Source organism: Muscardinus avellanarius, assembly GCF_963383645.1.
Source record: "Muscardinus avellanarius genome assembly, chromosome: 8".
In the NCBI taxonomy this organism is placed as follows: Eukaryota; Metazoa; Chordata; class Mammalia; order Rodentia; family Gliridae; genus Muscardinus; species Muscardinus avellanarius.
This window is the reverse complement of record NC_137794.1, coordinates 65891901-65908434: the sequence shown is the minus strand read 5'-3', so window position 1 is coordinate 65908434 and position 16534 is coordinate 65891901. Positions and strand designations below refer to the sequence as shown.

General features: G+C 39.9%; 1 protein-coding gene across 1 annotated transcript; it reads right to left on the bottom strand.

The window, feature by feature from the left end:
- Nucleotides 1-807: 807 nt before the first annotated feature.
- On the bottom strand, nucleotides 808-15983 carry CCN6 (cellular communication network factor 6; the record flags this gene model as incomplete). The annotated part of the gene is made up of 5 exons (XM_080700790.1): nucleotides 808-1089; nucleotides 2845-3038; nucleotides 8996-9238; nucleotides 11655-11952; nucleotides 15936-15983. 5 exons carry the CDS (start codon nucleotides 15981-15983, stop codon nucleotides 808-810), a joined length of 1065 nt encoding a protein of 354 aa, XP_080556916.1.
- Nucleotides 15984-16534: the final 551 nt, after the last annotated feature.

Below are 16534 nucleotides of genomic sequence, written 5' to 3'. Positions count from 1 at the left end.
ATTGCCAAGAAGAGATTTAAGTTTTAAAAATTTAAAATGCCCTCTTTACACATCAACAAAGAATTCCAGATTATTTTATAAAATAAAATTATTTCGCCAGGCGTGATAGCACATGCTTGTTATCCCCATTCTTGGAAGGCAGAGACAGGAGGATCACGCAGGTTCGCAGCCAGCCTTGCTGGCTTAAGAGACCATTTCCAAATTTAAAAAATATATAAAATAGGTCTGGGAGTGTAGCTCAAGAGGTAGAAGGGTTTCTAGGAACCCCAGTACCACCAAAAAAATAAAAATAAAATGATTTCTTATAAATTGAATAATTTTTTTCTTTATGGAATTCTTAGATGGTATGAAATGTCTATGTTGCTACATAATTATAGGATATATTTGGAAATTAGTTCAATTTTAAGTTTTTCAAGTTGATATATATTTTTTTCTCTTGGAGAACCTATTTTAGAAGCCTCTAATGCTTTAAATACAGTGATCTGAGAATAGCTAAGCATTCTATTTTAAACTCATGAAGTAGATTTGCCATCCTTTTATATAAACTTGTGTGTGTGTGTGGTACTGGTACTGGGGGCTTTTCTACCTCCAGGCTATACTCCCAGACCTATTTTATATTTTAATTGGGAACGGGGTCTCACTAAGGTGCTAAGAGCCTCACTTAGTAGCTGAGGCTGGCTTCGAACCTGTGCGATCCTCCTGTCTCAGCCTCCCAAGTGCTGGGATTACAAGCATGCGCCACCACGCCCAGCTTAAAACCTTTTGGTTATGTGATATGATTGACTAACCTTAACTTTTCTCCTATGTTTATAGAATCTTGATCTCAGAAAATATATCTCCAGGTTCTCTGCAGTTTCTCTGACATACACAAGAAGTAATCCATAACATCTTCCACTTAAATGACCCTTCATTTGGGCAGTCAAATTTAATGGTAATCATTTCAGACTTATTAGGGATACAGCATCTCTTATCCAGGCATATTCCACAAAAGGTGGGTTTGTAACTTTGAGTACTTGAGCACCCAGAAAAGACAAATTTTTCAGCTTTGGAGAGTTGGAAAGTAGGTTGACATGTTTTTCCTTTGGGGATCTGAAATGATAAATAAAATTTAAAAGTCATTCTTTAAATATGACTACAATAGTTTGGAAAATATTCTGTTTATAGCACAAGTGTATACAACTCTTTCTGTGGTCTCAGCACTACAAAAATTGCAACAATAATCGTTACTACTTCTGGGGCATTAATACTTGCTATTTAATGACTTTTTGCACCCTTTCTTCTCTACCTTTAAAATCCCATCACAGAGCTGGGCGTGATGGTGCCTGCTTGTAATCCCCGCGCTTGGGAGGCAGAGACAGGAGGATCACGCAGGTTTGAAGCCAGCCTATTTCCAAATAAAAATATAAAATAGGTCTGGGAGTGTAGCCCAGAGGTAGGAGGGCTTCCAGGAACCTCAGTACCACCAAAAAAAAAAAAAAAAAAATTCCCATCACAACCAAATGTCTGTTCTCCCTGTTCTTGCTCTATCATACTATAGGACCCTCTTCTTCAATATTAGTTTCTATCTATCCTTTGCTCAATTCTATAACAGATTGGAATTTTTCTTTTTTTTTTTTAATCAAGGGCTATATCTTTTAATGTTTATTTACCTAAGACTTAGCAAATTTCCTAATAGATAGTTTTAGGTGGATGAATAAATATCTTAATTCCTTTAAAACTGAGTTATCAACGTGCTAATTTGAAAGGAATACCTTGGGAAAGAGAAAGGTTTTATAGCATTTTTAAAAATTGCTTCTTTAAGCCAGGCATGGTGGTGCATGCTTGTAATCCCCGTGTTTGGGAGGCAGAGACAGGATCGTGCAGGTTCGAAGCCAGCCATGCTGGCTTAAGAGACCCTGTTTCCAAAAATAAAAAAGTATAAAATAGGTCTGGGAGTGTAGCCCGGAGGTAGAAGGGCTTCTAGGAACCCCAGTACCACCAAAAAAAATTAATTAATTAATTAAAAAAATAAACTCATTAAAAAATTTTGCTTCTTTAAGACAATTATTTTGCCTAGTTCAAGGAGTAGGACCTAGTCCAAGAAGTAGTTCTTGTTATAACAGGCAATCTTAGGATAAATATTTATCTTTATCCTTTGGCCAACCTAATAAGTACAGAGGATTTTTGTAAGTTGTGTAGTCTAAGTTGTTGATAGATAAACTAAGAATCTATCTACTCTGGTATTAATATTTGTTTTTATAACTGGTACAGCAGCAAAAATTTTGTATTCATTACTTTGAATCTATTACATACAAATTATAGGAAAATTTTTGAAAAAGATCTATTCTTAGATAACAATAGCATGGAGTTCTCACAGCAAATCAGGCTGATGAAGACCCACTTTATTCTTAAGCTCTTGGAATATCTAGAATCAACAAGTTGACATTACTAGGTAAAACTTCCTCACAAAGTACAGTTAGATTAATGTCTGATTTTCTCTGAGATAACTTAAGAGTTACAGCAAAGTGGTTTTGCTTTTATAAGAAGCAAGCACTATTCCTCCCCTTCAAAACAAATCCAAATAACTTTCAGGAATTTCTTACTCTAACCATTTAGTTAAATCTAATTAAACTTGCCGGGCATGGTGGTGCACGCTTGGAATCCCAGCATTTGGGAGGCTGAGACCAGAGGATTGTGGTTCGTGGACAGCCTCAGCTACATAGTGAGGCACTCCATAATTTAGTGAGACCCTGTTTCAAAATAAGGAATAAAAATAGGGCAGGGGATGTAGCTCGGAGGTCGAATGCCCCTGGTTCCCATCCCCAGACCCGCAAAAAGAAAAAAATAAGTCTAATTAAACTTTACCTCTACCATCCTTGATATATTCCTGTTGCAAGGCTGAATATAGCATAGTCGTTTCTCTTTTCTCATTGCACACTTGCTATTTTCATTGGTTATCCTGTTAGATATCCCCATCCCACACGTTCTAGAGCAGGGAGTCCACCTTGTTGCTTGCACAAGACATTTTCTTTTCCAAATAAGTGGCAGATTCCTGTAAGCTGAAATAAATGGAGGAAAGTACACATGTATACATATAAATGTGCTTGTATAGACAATTATTAACCATTAAACTATGAGATCAGAATCTGATTTTGGATAAACTAATAAAAGCAGCTTTGGACCTAATTCATCATTCCAGTTTCTTTTTCCCCATTAACCAATTACCATTCGGTTTAGTGTGACAGTCCAGTTTCTTAAGAGGAATAAAAATTATTTGAAAAAAAAACTGAGTATCTTTCTCATTTGTACCATTCTCCTTAGCCCATCCTCTGAACATGAAACCTAAGCTTATTCTCCATTTCATATATGTCTTTTCTTTGGTCCTGCCTCATGCTTGATGTTGCTTCCAACAGAAATTGAAATAAACATTTGTAGGATTAGGGAATTCAAGATATCAGAACAGTGTGTTCTTAATGTTAAATTTCAGGATATGTTAAAATCCAAAGAAATTAATTTGAGAATTAGACTATCCGACCAGTTTTTCTCTACTTTTTAAAATCTAGTCTTAGAAAATTCTCTAATGAACTGAAGTAATATTGTACTGCACTAAACTAATTTTATACCCTAAGTCATTGCAAATATGTAATCTTTCATTCAGTTTACCTGTCACATTCTCTGTTACCAGGCCCACAGTACTCTCCCCATTGGCTAGCCATTTCAAATCACCTATGAGACAGGGACTGAATGGATCAGTGGATGGGTCAGTGAGTGACTAGAGACCCTCCACTACCTATCGCTTGGGAGAAACAGGAGGGGAAGAGAATGAATTCTATCTCCATGTAAATCCATTGAGGGAGGATTCTTGTTATACTCATGAATGAAATAGGCCCTTGGCTCATTTTAGCTAAACTATTGATGTATCATCTTAACACCTATCCTTAAGGTTTAAATACATCTTAACCTATTAGTCCCAAGTTTTCAGTTATGTGAATATGAATATTCAAATATTATTTTAAACATAAGCAGTATAGCCGGGCGTGGTGGCGCACGCTTGTAATCCCCGCGCTTGGGAGGCGGAGACAGGAGGATCGCGCAGGTTCGAAGCCAGCCGTGCTGGCGTAAGAGACCCTGTTTCAAAAATATAAAATAGGTCTGGGAGTGTAGCCTGGAGGAAGAAGGGCTTCTAGGAACCCCAGTACCACCAAAAAAAAAACATAAGCAGTATACTGGTTGCTTGGTTTAAGTGTTTATAGGTGTTCCACAATGGGACAAAATGGGTTAAAATGAGTCATTTGGGAGTAAGGTGATTTGAGTCTGCAGTTATACATAGCAAAGTTCTGGCTGTATTAATTCCAAATGTCAATTTAAAACTCAGTGACCCAGAAGATGCCTCTTGATAAGAAACATCCAACATTTGAAGTATGTGCTATCTTTGAGTAAAATGATAATATAATACTTCGTGTCATAATAGGATTCTGCAGTTGCGCATAAAACTGAGGGAGAGGAAGCAAAGCACCTGGAAGGCAGACAGCAATTTAAAGATATCAAGGCGAAGCCAGGGACAGTGTGTACACCTGAAATCCCAGACTCGGGAAGATCGTGAGCCTAAGGCCAGCCTGAACAACATAGTGAGATGTGATCTTAAAAAAAAGATTACCTCAATGCAGGAAGCTGGTTAGAAGCCTGTCACCTATCTGCAGTAAATAAACGTAGGTTAGATTTTTACATTGCCAGTAACCAAGAGTTGCAGTTCAAGAATTAGCTTAATATTTATTAAAAAGCAAGAGAAAAGATTTGTAAAGTAACAGCTTAGTGTTTGTGAGCACTGAGAAATCATGAAGACATTTTGTCATGAAGACATTTAGCCTTATAGTGACCCAACAAAGTCAATTCTAACACCTTAGACCGTCTGAATTACTATCACAAATATATTCGTGGGTGTGTGTGCGGGTGTGTGTGTGTGTGTGTGTGTGTGTGGTACTGGGGTTGGACCCCAGAGGCCTTCTACCTCCATACTACACCTTCTACCTCCTTGTTTTATTTTGAAACAAGGTCTCACTAGGTTGCTGAGGCTAGCTTCAAACCTGTGACCCTCCTGTTTCAGCCTGGCAAGTACTGGAATTACAGGCATGTACCACCATGCCTGGCTCACAAATTACCTTAAGGTATGTGTTTTTGTCATTGCGGTTAATTTTGAAAGACAAATTCCTGTGTGGACTCTAAATACAGTTTCACAGTTATGTGAAGGAGGACATTAAACTGAACATAGACTTCCTTTGAAGTGTAACTAGGCCCCAATCTCAAATACCAGAGAGTATTCGGGAGATTTTTCTCATTTTTTATAACAAAGCACCAACCACTAAGAATTAACTCCTCCATAAAGACTTCAAGTAAATCTACTGACTCTGCTCTGTCTCCACAAATGAGACCATCCTGAACTTGACCCAAAGGGCTTTATTTGTGGGAAACTGCTGCTCTGAGTGGTCTCTCCAGGTGTATTCCCAGACTGATGCCTGAGTTCTAAGAAGAGAATCACTCAGATCCCATACAAAACACCCAACTGTTCCTGTACATTTTGAAAAGGGACACTTTGGGGACTTGGGGTGTAGCTTGGTGGTAGAATATGTACTTAGAATGCACAAGGCCCTGAATTTAATACCCAGCACCAAAAAATATAAATAAGAAAAAAGGATTATTTTGGCTTATTTTATAGATTTTAGAGTATTGGTAGTGTCGTGTTATTAGCTAAATAATTATGTGCCAAGACATCCTGCTGCCTCGGCATCTATGTGTTGAGACCCCACTCCACATAGTTAATTCGGCAAAAAGCCCCGAGAAGGAGGTGTCATCTCTGGCCAAAGTACCCCCCACTTTTACTATTATTCTTTTAACCCTCTACACGAATTGCTCCAATGATGTGAAATCAGGACTATGATGAAATTGAGTCCGTGGAAATAAATTCTCTAATAATTTGTCTAAACGTCCTTAGCTCTGCTCAATAGTAATGAAAAAACTGGCCAGAACTCAGATGCTGTAATAAGCATTCCAGCTCAGACCCTCACTTTATCACTAACTCAGGATTAAGCCATTAACTAGCTCAGTTCAAGGTAACCCTGTTTACCCTTGAGACCCTGCCTAGAAACTTTGGGTGTGACTTCAAAGCAATTTGACTGAAGGACAGCTTAATTGCCAAAATACAATAGAGCCAAGGAGAAAGATTGTTGACCGTTAAGCCCAGTAGGAGTGTCCCCGAGACAGGGAGAATGCCGCATGGCTAGAAATGAAAGTGACAAAATAAAGGACAGACGTTTTAAGTATATATGTAAGAAGGAAAGGAAATACCGTAAGAGTAAGAAAAGCATTTTTGCATGAAGAAGAGCTTATCATAAGAATGTCCCAACTGGGAAAGAAAGGAATTAGAAAGTTAGAAGCAGGTTGCAGAGGGTTTGTGATAAGGAAATGGATTATTAGAGACCAATAGGCCTTTAATAGGCTTTTTGTCTAAAAAAGAGTGTTCAGCAGTTAAGGAAATACATCTAACAACTAAATCCAAGAACTTCATGGTGTTGTTTGTGGTGTCTTATTTGCCAAGCTGTGTTGTGAGTTTTTGTAAGCTTTCAGACTTCAGAAGGCAAGGCGGATGAGATCTGAGAGACGCCCATCGCATCTCCCTGGACGCCATATCTCCCCATGCTTGTCATATGGATATAGATGGAAACCTCAAAAAAGAAAGCAAAAGAAGATTCCATGAGAAGGCGTATTCTCCAAGCCCTGGGCCTTGGGCGTGCCTGTATTGCCTTTGGAATTTGCCCTTGGACCTGCCATGCTGCAATATAGATCCGGGAGTTAATCTCTTAAATGCTGGACTAATCATTTACTTTGTTTATATGTAATTCACTATTGTTTTGCTGTGATTGCCCCCCTTCCCTTTATTTTTCTCCTATTATTAATCTCACTGGTGAAGGGTATAAATTTTTCGGGGTTTTTGTAATAAAGTGTCATTGGCTCAAGAAGCCTTTGTCCACCTCAGATTCTTTCCAAAGCGCCGTACCTAAAAACTTAAGGAATTCATAGAGGGGAAAGAATCGCTGCAGATAAGTTTCTGCAGAACTCCACCTGCCTTTTGCCCCATCTTTCTGAGGATTTGACCGGGAGCTGACAATAACGACCCAACTGAGATTAGTCGGCAACAATTATGTAAAATTGTACAAGCATATTCACCTCAACCTGGTAAATTTATTTCAAATTAGCTGACACAATCCTAGTCTCTGAAGACTCTGGTATCAGTTCATATAATTAATTGCTAAACACCTAAAACTCATTTAACTGATTATAGTTGCTTTTATTGAATATCCTCATAATAAAAGCAAGCTTAGAAGAGTGGCATACACAAATATTGTATGACACCTTTCATTAAGCTCTAAACTTCAGAAAAAAGACATTTTTATTTCCTTTTCTTTTCTTTTTCCAGTACTCGGGAATTCAACCCAGGGGCATTCTACCTTCAAGCTACACCCCCAGCCCTGTTTTTCATTCTTTATTTCAAAACAGGGTCTCACTGAGTTGTGGAGGGCCTCAGTAAGTATCTGAGGCTAGCTTCAAACCTGTGGTCCTCCTGTCTCAGCCTCCCAAGTACTGGGACTACAAGCGTGCGCCACCACGCCCATCAGCATTCTTGATTTCTGAATGAGTACACAGAGATGTGAACAAGAAGAACCTGACATCAAGCGTGCCTGTTTTGAGTCCTTCCTCTGCTGTGCTTCATTTGCTGGCTCTTGAAACTCCTGCCCAAAATACCCTGGCGCTTAAAACATACTAATAACTTAATGCAGACCAGGATAGCATTTGTACCTGCAAAAAAAAAAAAAAAAAAAAAAAATCTAGGTGCTCAAGATAAGTAGTAAAGATCCTCATTTCTTTTGTTCTTTTTTCTTTTTTCTTTTTTTTTTTTTTTTGCCATACCTGGAATTGAACCTAGGGGCATTCCACCTGTGAGCTACACTCCCAGCCCTATTTTATTCTTTATTTTGAAGCAGGGTCTCACTAATTTGTGGAGGGGCTCACTAAGTAGCTGAAGCTGGCCACAACCTGCAGTCCTCCTGTCTCAGCCTCTCAAGTACTGAGATTACAAGCATGTGCCACCACACCCAGTCTCTCATTTTTATGACTACATACATGGGTAACTTACTCTAAAAAGCCTGTGTGTGTGTGTGTGTGTGTGTGTGTGTGTGTGTGTGTCCTGTGTATTGAAAAAGAGTGATAGTTGAGCTTCAATTTTAGAATGAATAAAAGGACTTAACAGTTTTTCATTTTTAAAAATAATATTTACAAGTGTAAAACATGTTTTCAAACATTTTTTTTATCAGTAGCCTTCCATTTCTGGTTGCATCACATAGAAAGATTACCTTTAAAAACTGGGGGGAACTAGATGGTCAAATTTCTTGCCCATAGTAAAACAGTGTGAATAAAAGTTTTTCAAAGATACATGTGTCAATAATCCTTAGAAGAGGCTGGGAATAAGCAGAAATGTAAGACTTTAAGAATTTCCTGACCTAGTAGAGAGCTTTTAAATACTGAAATATTTTATCAACAAAAGCTAAAACAATATAAAGTTTCCTTTTCAGATACTTAAAATATACCTGAAGCAGAGACTGAGTAGGGAAGTACATTCAGACTAAAGCTTACTCTCACTACCAATCCATATGTACTTACTCAGTACCTTTGGTTCACAAAAGGAATAGGAAGGAAAGCCACCAAAGGTCAACATGAAAAAGCTCTAAGTATGAAGCCGGGTGTGGTGGCACACGCTTGTAATCCCAGCATTCGGGGATTACAGATCGCAGTTCGCGGACAGCCTCAGCTACTTAGTGAGGTCCTCCACAACTTAGTGAGACCCTGTTTCAAAATAAAGAATAAAAATAAATAGGGCAGGGGGTGTAGCTTGGAGGTCAAATGTCCCTGGGTTCCATCCCCAGATGCCCACAAAAAAAAAAAAAAAAGTTCCATGTACAAGTACCTGGCATCATCTTATAGCTGGTTGAGAGCTGCCCTTGGACTGGTCCCAGCCCGCAGCTTGATTGATCAGACTTCTTCCCACCTTTGTTTCCAGAGCAGTGGCTGTCGGCCAGCTTAGGTATGAACAGAGGTGTGCATCCAATCGCCCCACTCACACAGAGGCAGCTAAACAGGGGGTTGGGCTGAAACACTTGGCCATTATGGTAATGCACCCCATTGAACTCACATCCCACAGCTACAAGGTCTGAAAAGAGAAGAGCAAAACTGCCAAAGAAGCCATAACTTGAATAGTTGAACCTAACGATTACACCTTTTATAAGAAATATCTTCTTTAAAGTATAGCTCTTGGTTTTTTTAGGCCCCATTTGGAAGGTCCCTGAGGTTAAGATGAGGCTTTTTCATCATACTGTGGGCTTTAACTCACTAGTTTGCTGAGAGCCTTGCAAAATTGCCAAGGCTGGCTTCGAACCTGTGATCCTCCTGGGATTACAAGTATACCACCATGCCTGACTTAAGATAGTATTGTAAAAAGATATAATTATCTGAAAAGCTTGTTAAAATATTCCTTCCTTTTCCAATTACAAATATGTGTGAAGTCAATTTTTATTCATATATTTCAACCAAAAACACATCTAGCAACAGCTTAAAAGCAGAAGCGGATTTAAGAGTACAGCTATATTCTATTAAGCAAGGCATTGGAGAGCTTTGCAAAAATGTAAAACTATGCTACTCTCCTCAATAAATGTTTCTTTGTTGTATTGTAGAAAACAAATTTTCAGTACATATACCTGATATAATTCATTTACAACAGATTTGTTGTGTTTAAATGAATTATTAAAGATTTTTAAATTCCTAATCCATTAAATTTCAATAGATTAAATTCCACATAAAGAAAAGCTCTTTGGGTCCTAATTAATTTCTAAGTCTATAAAGGTTCCCCAAACCCAAAAGTTCTAAAGTCACTTTTCAAGATCAAAGATCAGCAAAATTTATGTGAAGGGCCAAATCATAAATATCTTAGCCTCTGCAGGCCGTATGGTCTCTCTGCTACTCTGCCACTGTCAAGCAGCCATAGCCTCTATAAGTGAATTCACTGTTCCAATAAAGCAGTATTTATAAAAATATTATAATAGCCGGCTGTGGTGGCGCACGCTTGTAATCCCCGCGCTTGGGAGTCGGAGACAGGAGGATCGCGCAGGTTCGAAGACAGTCGCACTGACTTAAGAAACCCTGTTTCCAAATAAAAAAATATATAAAATAGGTCTGGGAGTGTAGCCCGGAGGTAGAAGGGTTTCCAGGAACCACAGTACCACCAAAAAAAAAAAAAAAAAAAAACATTATAATGACTCCTGGGCAATAATTTGTGACTCCAAGTATAGATTATCTCCTATCCTTGTGGATACTGTTAAAAATGTCATCACATTTTGTGTGGCATTGCTTGTGGGAAGATCTAACACAATAAACCTTGATTCTGTGAGGAGATGGCCTTTATCTTGTTCTCTCTGTTGCATTCCCAGTTATTGGCCACAGCGGTTGGCTCAGTAGTAGATGCTCATTAAGCGTTAGATTAATTAAATAACCCACCCAGCTTGGGAGAAAGGGATATCCTGAATACCAGAGTCTTTTGCCATAGAATTCCCATAAAGATTTTTGAGATCCTACTGCATACCAGATATCATGCTAAGTGTTTTAGGTTTTATCGCACTATGTTCACTTAATGTTCCCAGCCAGCTCCATAAGGTGTGGAGTTCATGTGATGTAACTGAGACACAGAGAGATTAAACAACTTGATCAAGGTTACTCTGTTAGAGCAACCAGGATTTGGATCCAGATCCCACTTTCTCAGACTAATGCAGTGCTGACAGGGGCATCAGCTGATCAGAGTTCACTGGCTCTACGTGGTCTGACTCCAAAGATGTGCTCCCATTCCATGCTCACAGCCAAACTGCTACCAGGAAATTGCTTTCCCACTTCAGCTGTTCAATAGTGATTAAACCGCCCTGCTAACAATGGGTATTTCTCTTCCCTTGGGAATTTTATTTTTCCCAAATTATTTGGCATTCTGAATCATTGTCAGTGTGTTTCAGGTTTAGATGGTCTGAATCAGACCTCAGATTTTAGCTGTTTAGACAGCTGAGGGTCAAGTTGTAGTTTAGGGTGATGCCACCTTTTCTACAAATCTACTGCAGTGAAAAGAACAGGAAGCTGATAGCTGTCTGTGGGAAGGCTGAGATTAAGGTCGTATCTGGATACTAGCTATCTGTCCTTATTTTTATCTCTTTATAGTTTAAGCAAATTATTTTTAGTTACAGAAAAGGCTAAATTCAGATTATTTTTACAATATTAACAGTCTTAACAAGCTATAATTTTGTGGCTCTTTAAAATGTTGGACTCATAATTTCTCCTATTTTGTACCATTAAAAGCAATTACCTGAGAAGAACTGCAAGATCCCTTCAATGCAATGAAAATAATGGGGTTTTGAACATGTGTTTATCTAATTTCATAGTGTCCAAAACAAGGGAGCCATTTCCTCTGGTGTGTGAAAACTAAACCCACCTTGTATTTAGCCAAACTAAGTTCATCACTCCAAGTTAACAAGTGAATAGAGGGGGAAAGCCAGTCTAGATGGCCTTTTCCCACAGGTCCAAAAGACACTTACAGGCACACACTCCGGTCTCGTACCTCGGCCTATCTGCTGAGTAGTCACAGTACAGCCCTTTGTGTGGGTCGCAGAGGTCAGCTTCATTGCAGATGTCCCCTGGCTGCTTGGCACAGATTTTGCAGCATCCACAGCCATCTCTCACCACGCTCACTCCTGGAGGGCAGCTGGGCTTCTGGCGAGGGCATTCGCAGGGCCAGCGACAGAGCTGTTCACGGTGATGCGCCTCTGGTGCTTCTCCATGCCCCCCTGAGGGTGTCGTCCGTAAGGGCCCTGCGCCCTGCGCCCTACAGCAGAACTTCATGTGATACAAAGGTGATGTCAGAAATGGTTCTCCAAACTAACTTCAGAGGTCTCTTAGGAATAGGAGATTCTCCCAAACCAGGTAAAATACAGTGTGGTGAGTTGGAATGTCTGTCGGCAGTTGACACATTCTCCTTGAAGTATTTTTTCATCTACCTTCCAAGACATTGCTCTTTTTTTTTTTTTTTTTTTTTTTGGTACTGGGAACTGAACCCAGGGGCATTCTACCTCCAAGCTACACCTCCAGCCCTTTTATTTTATTTTTGTGTTTTTGTTTTTGAAATTGTCTTTCTAGGTTTCTCTTTCCTCAGCCTCCCAAGTACTGGGATTATATGCATGGGCCACCACACCCAGCTGCTCCTTTCTTTTCTTTTCTTCTGTACTGCTCCTTCTCAATCTCCTTTGCCACTTTCTTCTCATCTTCTTGATCTCTAAATATTGGTGTCCCCTTAATTAAGACCTTTCCCTCCTCCCAACAGACTGTTCTGTGGCTAGCAATTCCCATTTTAGTGAAGTGTCACCATCCGCCCAGATTCCCAAGCCAGAAAGCTGAAAACCACCTGGATTTCCCCTCTTCTTCATTCTCTACTCCTGAAAGTCACTGACTTACAGCAAAGTTTAAAAGCCCCTAAGCACAGCATTTAGGACCCTCATTGCGTGGAGTCCTTTCATTCCTTAGGTTCTAGAAAGGGCCCCAGACTCCCCACACATATGATGTCATTCTTTCTGCCTGTGACATTCTCTCCAGCCCTCACTTCTCCACCTAGTTATCCTTCAAGGCTCTGTTTTGGTATCACCTTTTCTAGAAAGCTCTCTATGACCTCCCCGCCTTAGACATATCTTTGACCTAAAATTATCCAAGTGAGTGCCTATCTCCTCCAGTAGCCATAAAACTACCCAATATCCGGCACTTGTGCATTTGTGAGTGTGCTACTAGCACCTAGAGTGGTGCCCGAGTTAATGTAATAGTTTACATCATTAACTCAGTGCTTACTTGATGGCACTGGGGCAGGTGGATTGACTCGGAGACCTAAACCTTAGAAAATGTGACACTTGGAAGCATCAGTATGAAATTCCACCATTGAACCTTCAGCCTTTTTCTTCACCAATAATAAAAGCACATGTAGCTGGGCGTGGTGGCGCACGCTTGTAATCCCCGCGCTTGGGAGGCGGAGACAGGAGGATCGCGCAGGTTCGAAGCCAGCCGCGCTGGCGTAAGAGACCCTGTTTCAAAAATATAAAATAGGTTTGGGAGTGTAGCCCGGAGGTAGAAGGGCTTCCAGGAACCCCAGTACCACCAAAAAAATAAAAATAAAAAAATAAAAAAATAAAAAAGTATAAAATAGGTCTGGGAGTGTAGCCCGGAAGTAGAAGGGCGTCCAGGAACCCCAGGACCACAAAATAAATAAATAAATAAATAAATAATAAATAAAAGCTCATGTAACCCAGAAAAAAATGAACTCTTCATCCACTATCCAAAAGTTGGATGCAGAGTGCGAAAAGAGGTTTTGATGAGGTGGCTGGGGCAAGGCTGGGGAGGAAGGGACACAGAAACACATGATGGAGAAGGGTAGAATTGGTGAAGCTACAATCTGAAGACACTTTGCAACCTAAAAAAAAATTGTCTACTTCTCAGTTTTGCACAGATTCATTCAGCTGTGGTGACCAGTGTTCAAGTGCCAGGTCAGTGGCTCTCAGCCAACCTGATATTCACGGAGTCTCTTCAGTTCTCCTCTTGGTCCCCTCTCTAAGGGGTTTGACTCCCCTCCCTTGGCTTTCATCACACCTGGCCCTCCCAGTCTTCCTCTGCCTCTCATTAAACTTCTTCAGTCTTCTTTGCAGGTTCCTGTTCATCTGGATTCCGCTTCAGTTTTGGTTTCTTGATGTTTCATGTCTTTACTACATTGTTCTCATATATGCTATCCCTTGGCAATCTCATCCGCTCCATCCCTTTAGTTTCTTCCCTGTGCAACCTCAAAACTGCATGTTCGCTTGGGTACACCTATTTTTCTAATCTTTAAGCATTTCTAGATCATCGCTAAAGTCAAAAGGTAACACTGTGAAAATCCAAGGATAAAGAATAAATACCTTTTCTCAATACCCTGAGAAAAGGTCCACACTATATACAGGAAAAAACATTAAGATCTGATTTCTCATCAAAAGGAGGAGGAGAGAGAAGTATAGAAGATGCTCAGAGACAATACTAAAAGAAAAAATAAACCTTTGAATTCTATAGTCAATAAAACTATCTTTCAAAAATAAAGGCAAGGGAAGGTAGTGGGGAATGAAATTGACCAAACTGAGCTATATGCATGTATAAATATGTCACTAAAATTCTACTATTATGCATTATTACAATGTACCAAGAAAAAATAAAAGATATTTCCAGAAAAAACAAAAGCTGAGAGAAACTGTTGCTAGCACACCTGCCTCACAAGAAATACCGAGGAGATGATAATAGATAGCAATTCGGAAATACAAGAAAAAATGAAGAGTCCCAGTAAAAACAAATTCATAAGTGAATATAAAGAATTTTATATTTTTCTTTTATCTTCAGACACATTCTGTTTGTTTTCAGAAACAAAATATCAGTACAACAAAAAAATCATTAGGACGATTCAAGGGAAATAATGCATATTTCAAAAACAGATCCGAGCTTTAGAAAGCTGTGGTCTCAGATAATTTCTTATCATTTGATCTTCAAGCCTCAAACCTCCTCTGTAAATGGAATTAATAATATGTACCACGTAAAGTTGCTTCGAGGACTAAGATGACTCAAGGGCAGAGCACAGTGCTTGGCACCTAACTGAATGGGATGAGTGGTGGGTTTCATCAGACCCTTCAAAAATTCATAAAAGGCAAGTTAATCACAAAATAACACTTTCTTACTGCTCTAAATCTAACACTGTTCTGTGTTTTGTTTTGCTTTGCATTCTGTACACATCTATGTTGGAATGCTTGCTGCTTAGGAATATTTTGCAGCTCTCAGTCCACAATAATGATGGGCCTTTTCTCTGAATGTGAAATAGGAGAGAGAGAGCCCCGTGTCACTTCTACTGGGGAAGTGTGCCCCTCAGGGAACAGTGAGAAGGACGCGGGTCACTGACATTCTTGTAGTAATACTTTTTAAATCTCTGTAGAGGATAACAATGTCCAATCCCTAGTTTTTTGGCCAGCTTATATTGCTTGTTGTTCGGATCAGCTATTAACTCACAAACGCTTCCATGTTTTCTAAATCACCAGGTTTCCAAAACCCAGTCCCGTAGGCCAGCAGTAATCTCCACTATGTAAATCAATCATCAAGTCACCCTGTTTTAATCTTCTTATTAAAAATGCTACGGCAAATGAATTGCTCATATTAAATTAAACTTCCCTTTGGTCTGTGGTTTGAAATATTTCAAAGCCTCCATGGATTCACAAAAAGCAAGAAACACATGGATTCGGAAGAGACAAAGCAATAAAATGTTTTAAAAAACATAAATGTTTGTTCTGAAGTGGTCCTTTCAAACAAGAACAGACTTAAATGAAAAAAAAAAAAAAAAAAAAACTGTGGCCCAAATCCATTTTTCCAGGGACTCTGAACATTTTGCAAACAACTCTGGAAATCTGTGTCCCCAGTCTGGAACCCACATGCAGGGACAGTGTTTACCCACAGTGGCAGCCAGCACTGCCCTGTCTCAGAGGATCTCAGTGCCCATTAGACTTCAATAAAATCATATATAAAGTATGGGGCTGTGCAAATACATCAAAAGTAGGCTTTGGAGCCTTTCCCTGAAAGGGAGAAATGTCTCACATTTCTCTCATGAAGCTAATGAACTCAAACAGAACTTTATTTGGAGAGAAAAATGGCTCCTTATTTCTCATGAAGTGTTACAAGTAATTTCTCCCCCCTCTTCTTCTCTTTATTTTTTATTTTTATTTTTTAGCCTGAAGAAGTAAGAATGGCTAATGGCTGGAAAGGACAAAGAAAGGACTTACCTGCGCCAGCCCCGTGAAGAGGAGAGTGGAAAAGAAGAAGCCCTGCATGTCGCCAGGCGCGCCGTGGTGCAGACTGAGGGATGGGGAGGCCAGAGCTCCTCATTACTTGGACACACAAAGCTCCCCTGTCTCCCTGGCCGGAGGACGCAGCCTCCACCTCCCTGGCACCAGCTTCGAACAGCACTTTAGTGTGTAAGGATTCATTTCAGGACCCTGCTTACTTTCATGTGACTCTTCTAGAAATATCTCTGCAGTTAGTGGGTGATGTGACTGGAGACGGCAAAGACTTTCCTCCAGGGACTCGAGGATAGTTCAAGCAGTAGCTTTTCTTTGAGGAACTGTGCCTCTTCTTTCTGGAGAACAGGAGGCACTGGATACCATTCCCTTCTTTGCTCTCAGTTTCTCCTCTGATCCCCTTGCTCCAACCTCTCTCAGGGCCGCTTAGCCCTGGAGCAGAGGCGCTGGCTGGTCTCCTCCCCGTCCTTCCTCATTGCAGACTGGCTCTGGGTTTCTCACTCAGAATCAGCAACCAGTTTCCGATTCCCAACCGCCTGAGTTTCCCATGTGTCCTTTATTCCAACACATTCCTCACGCCAGGT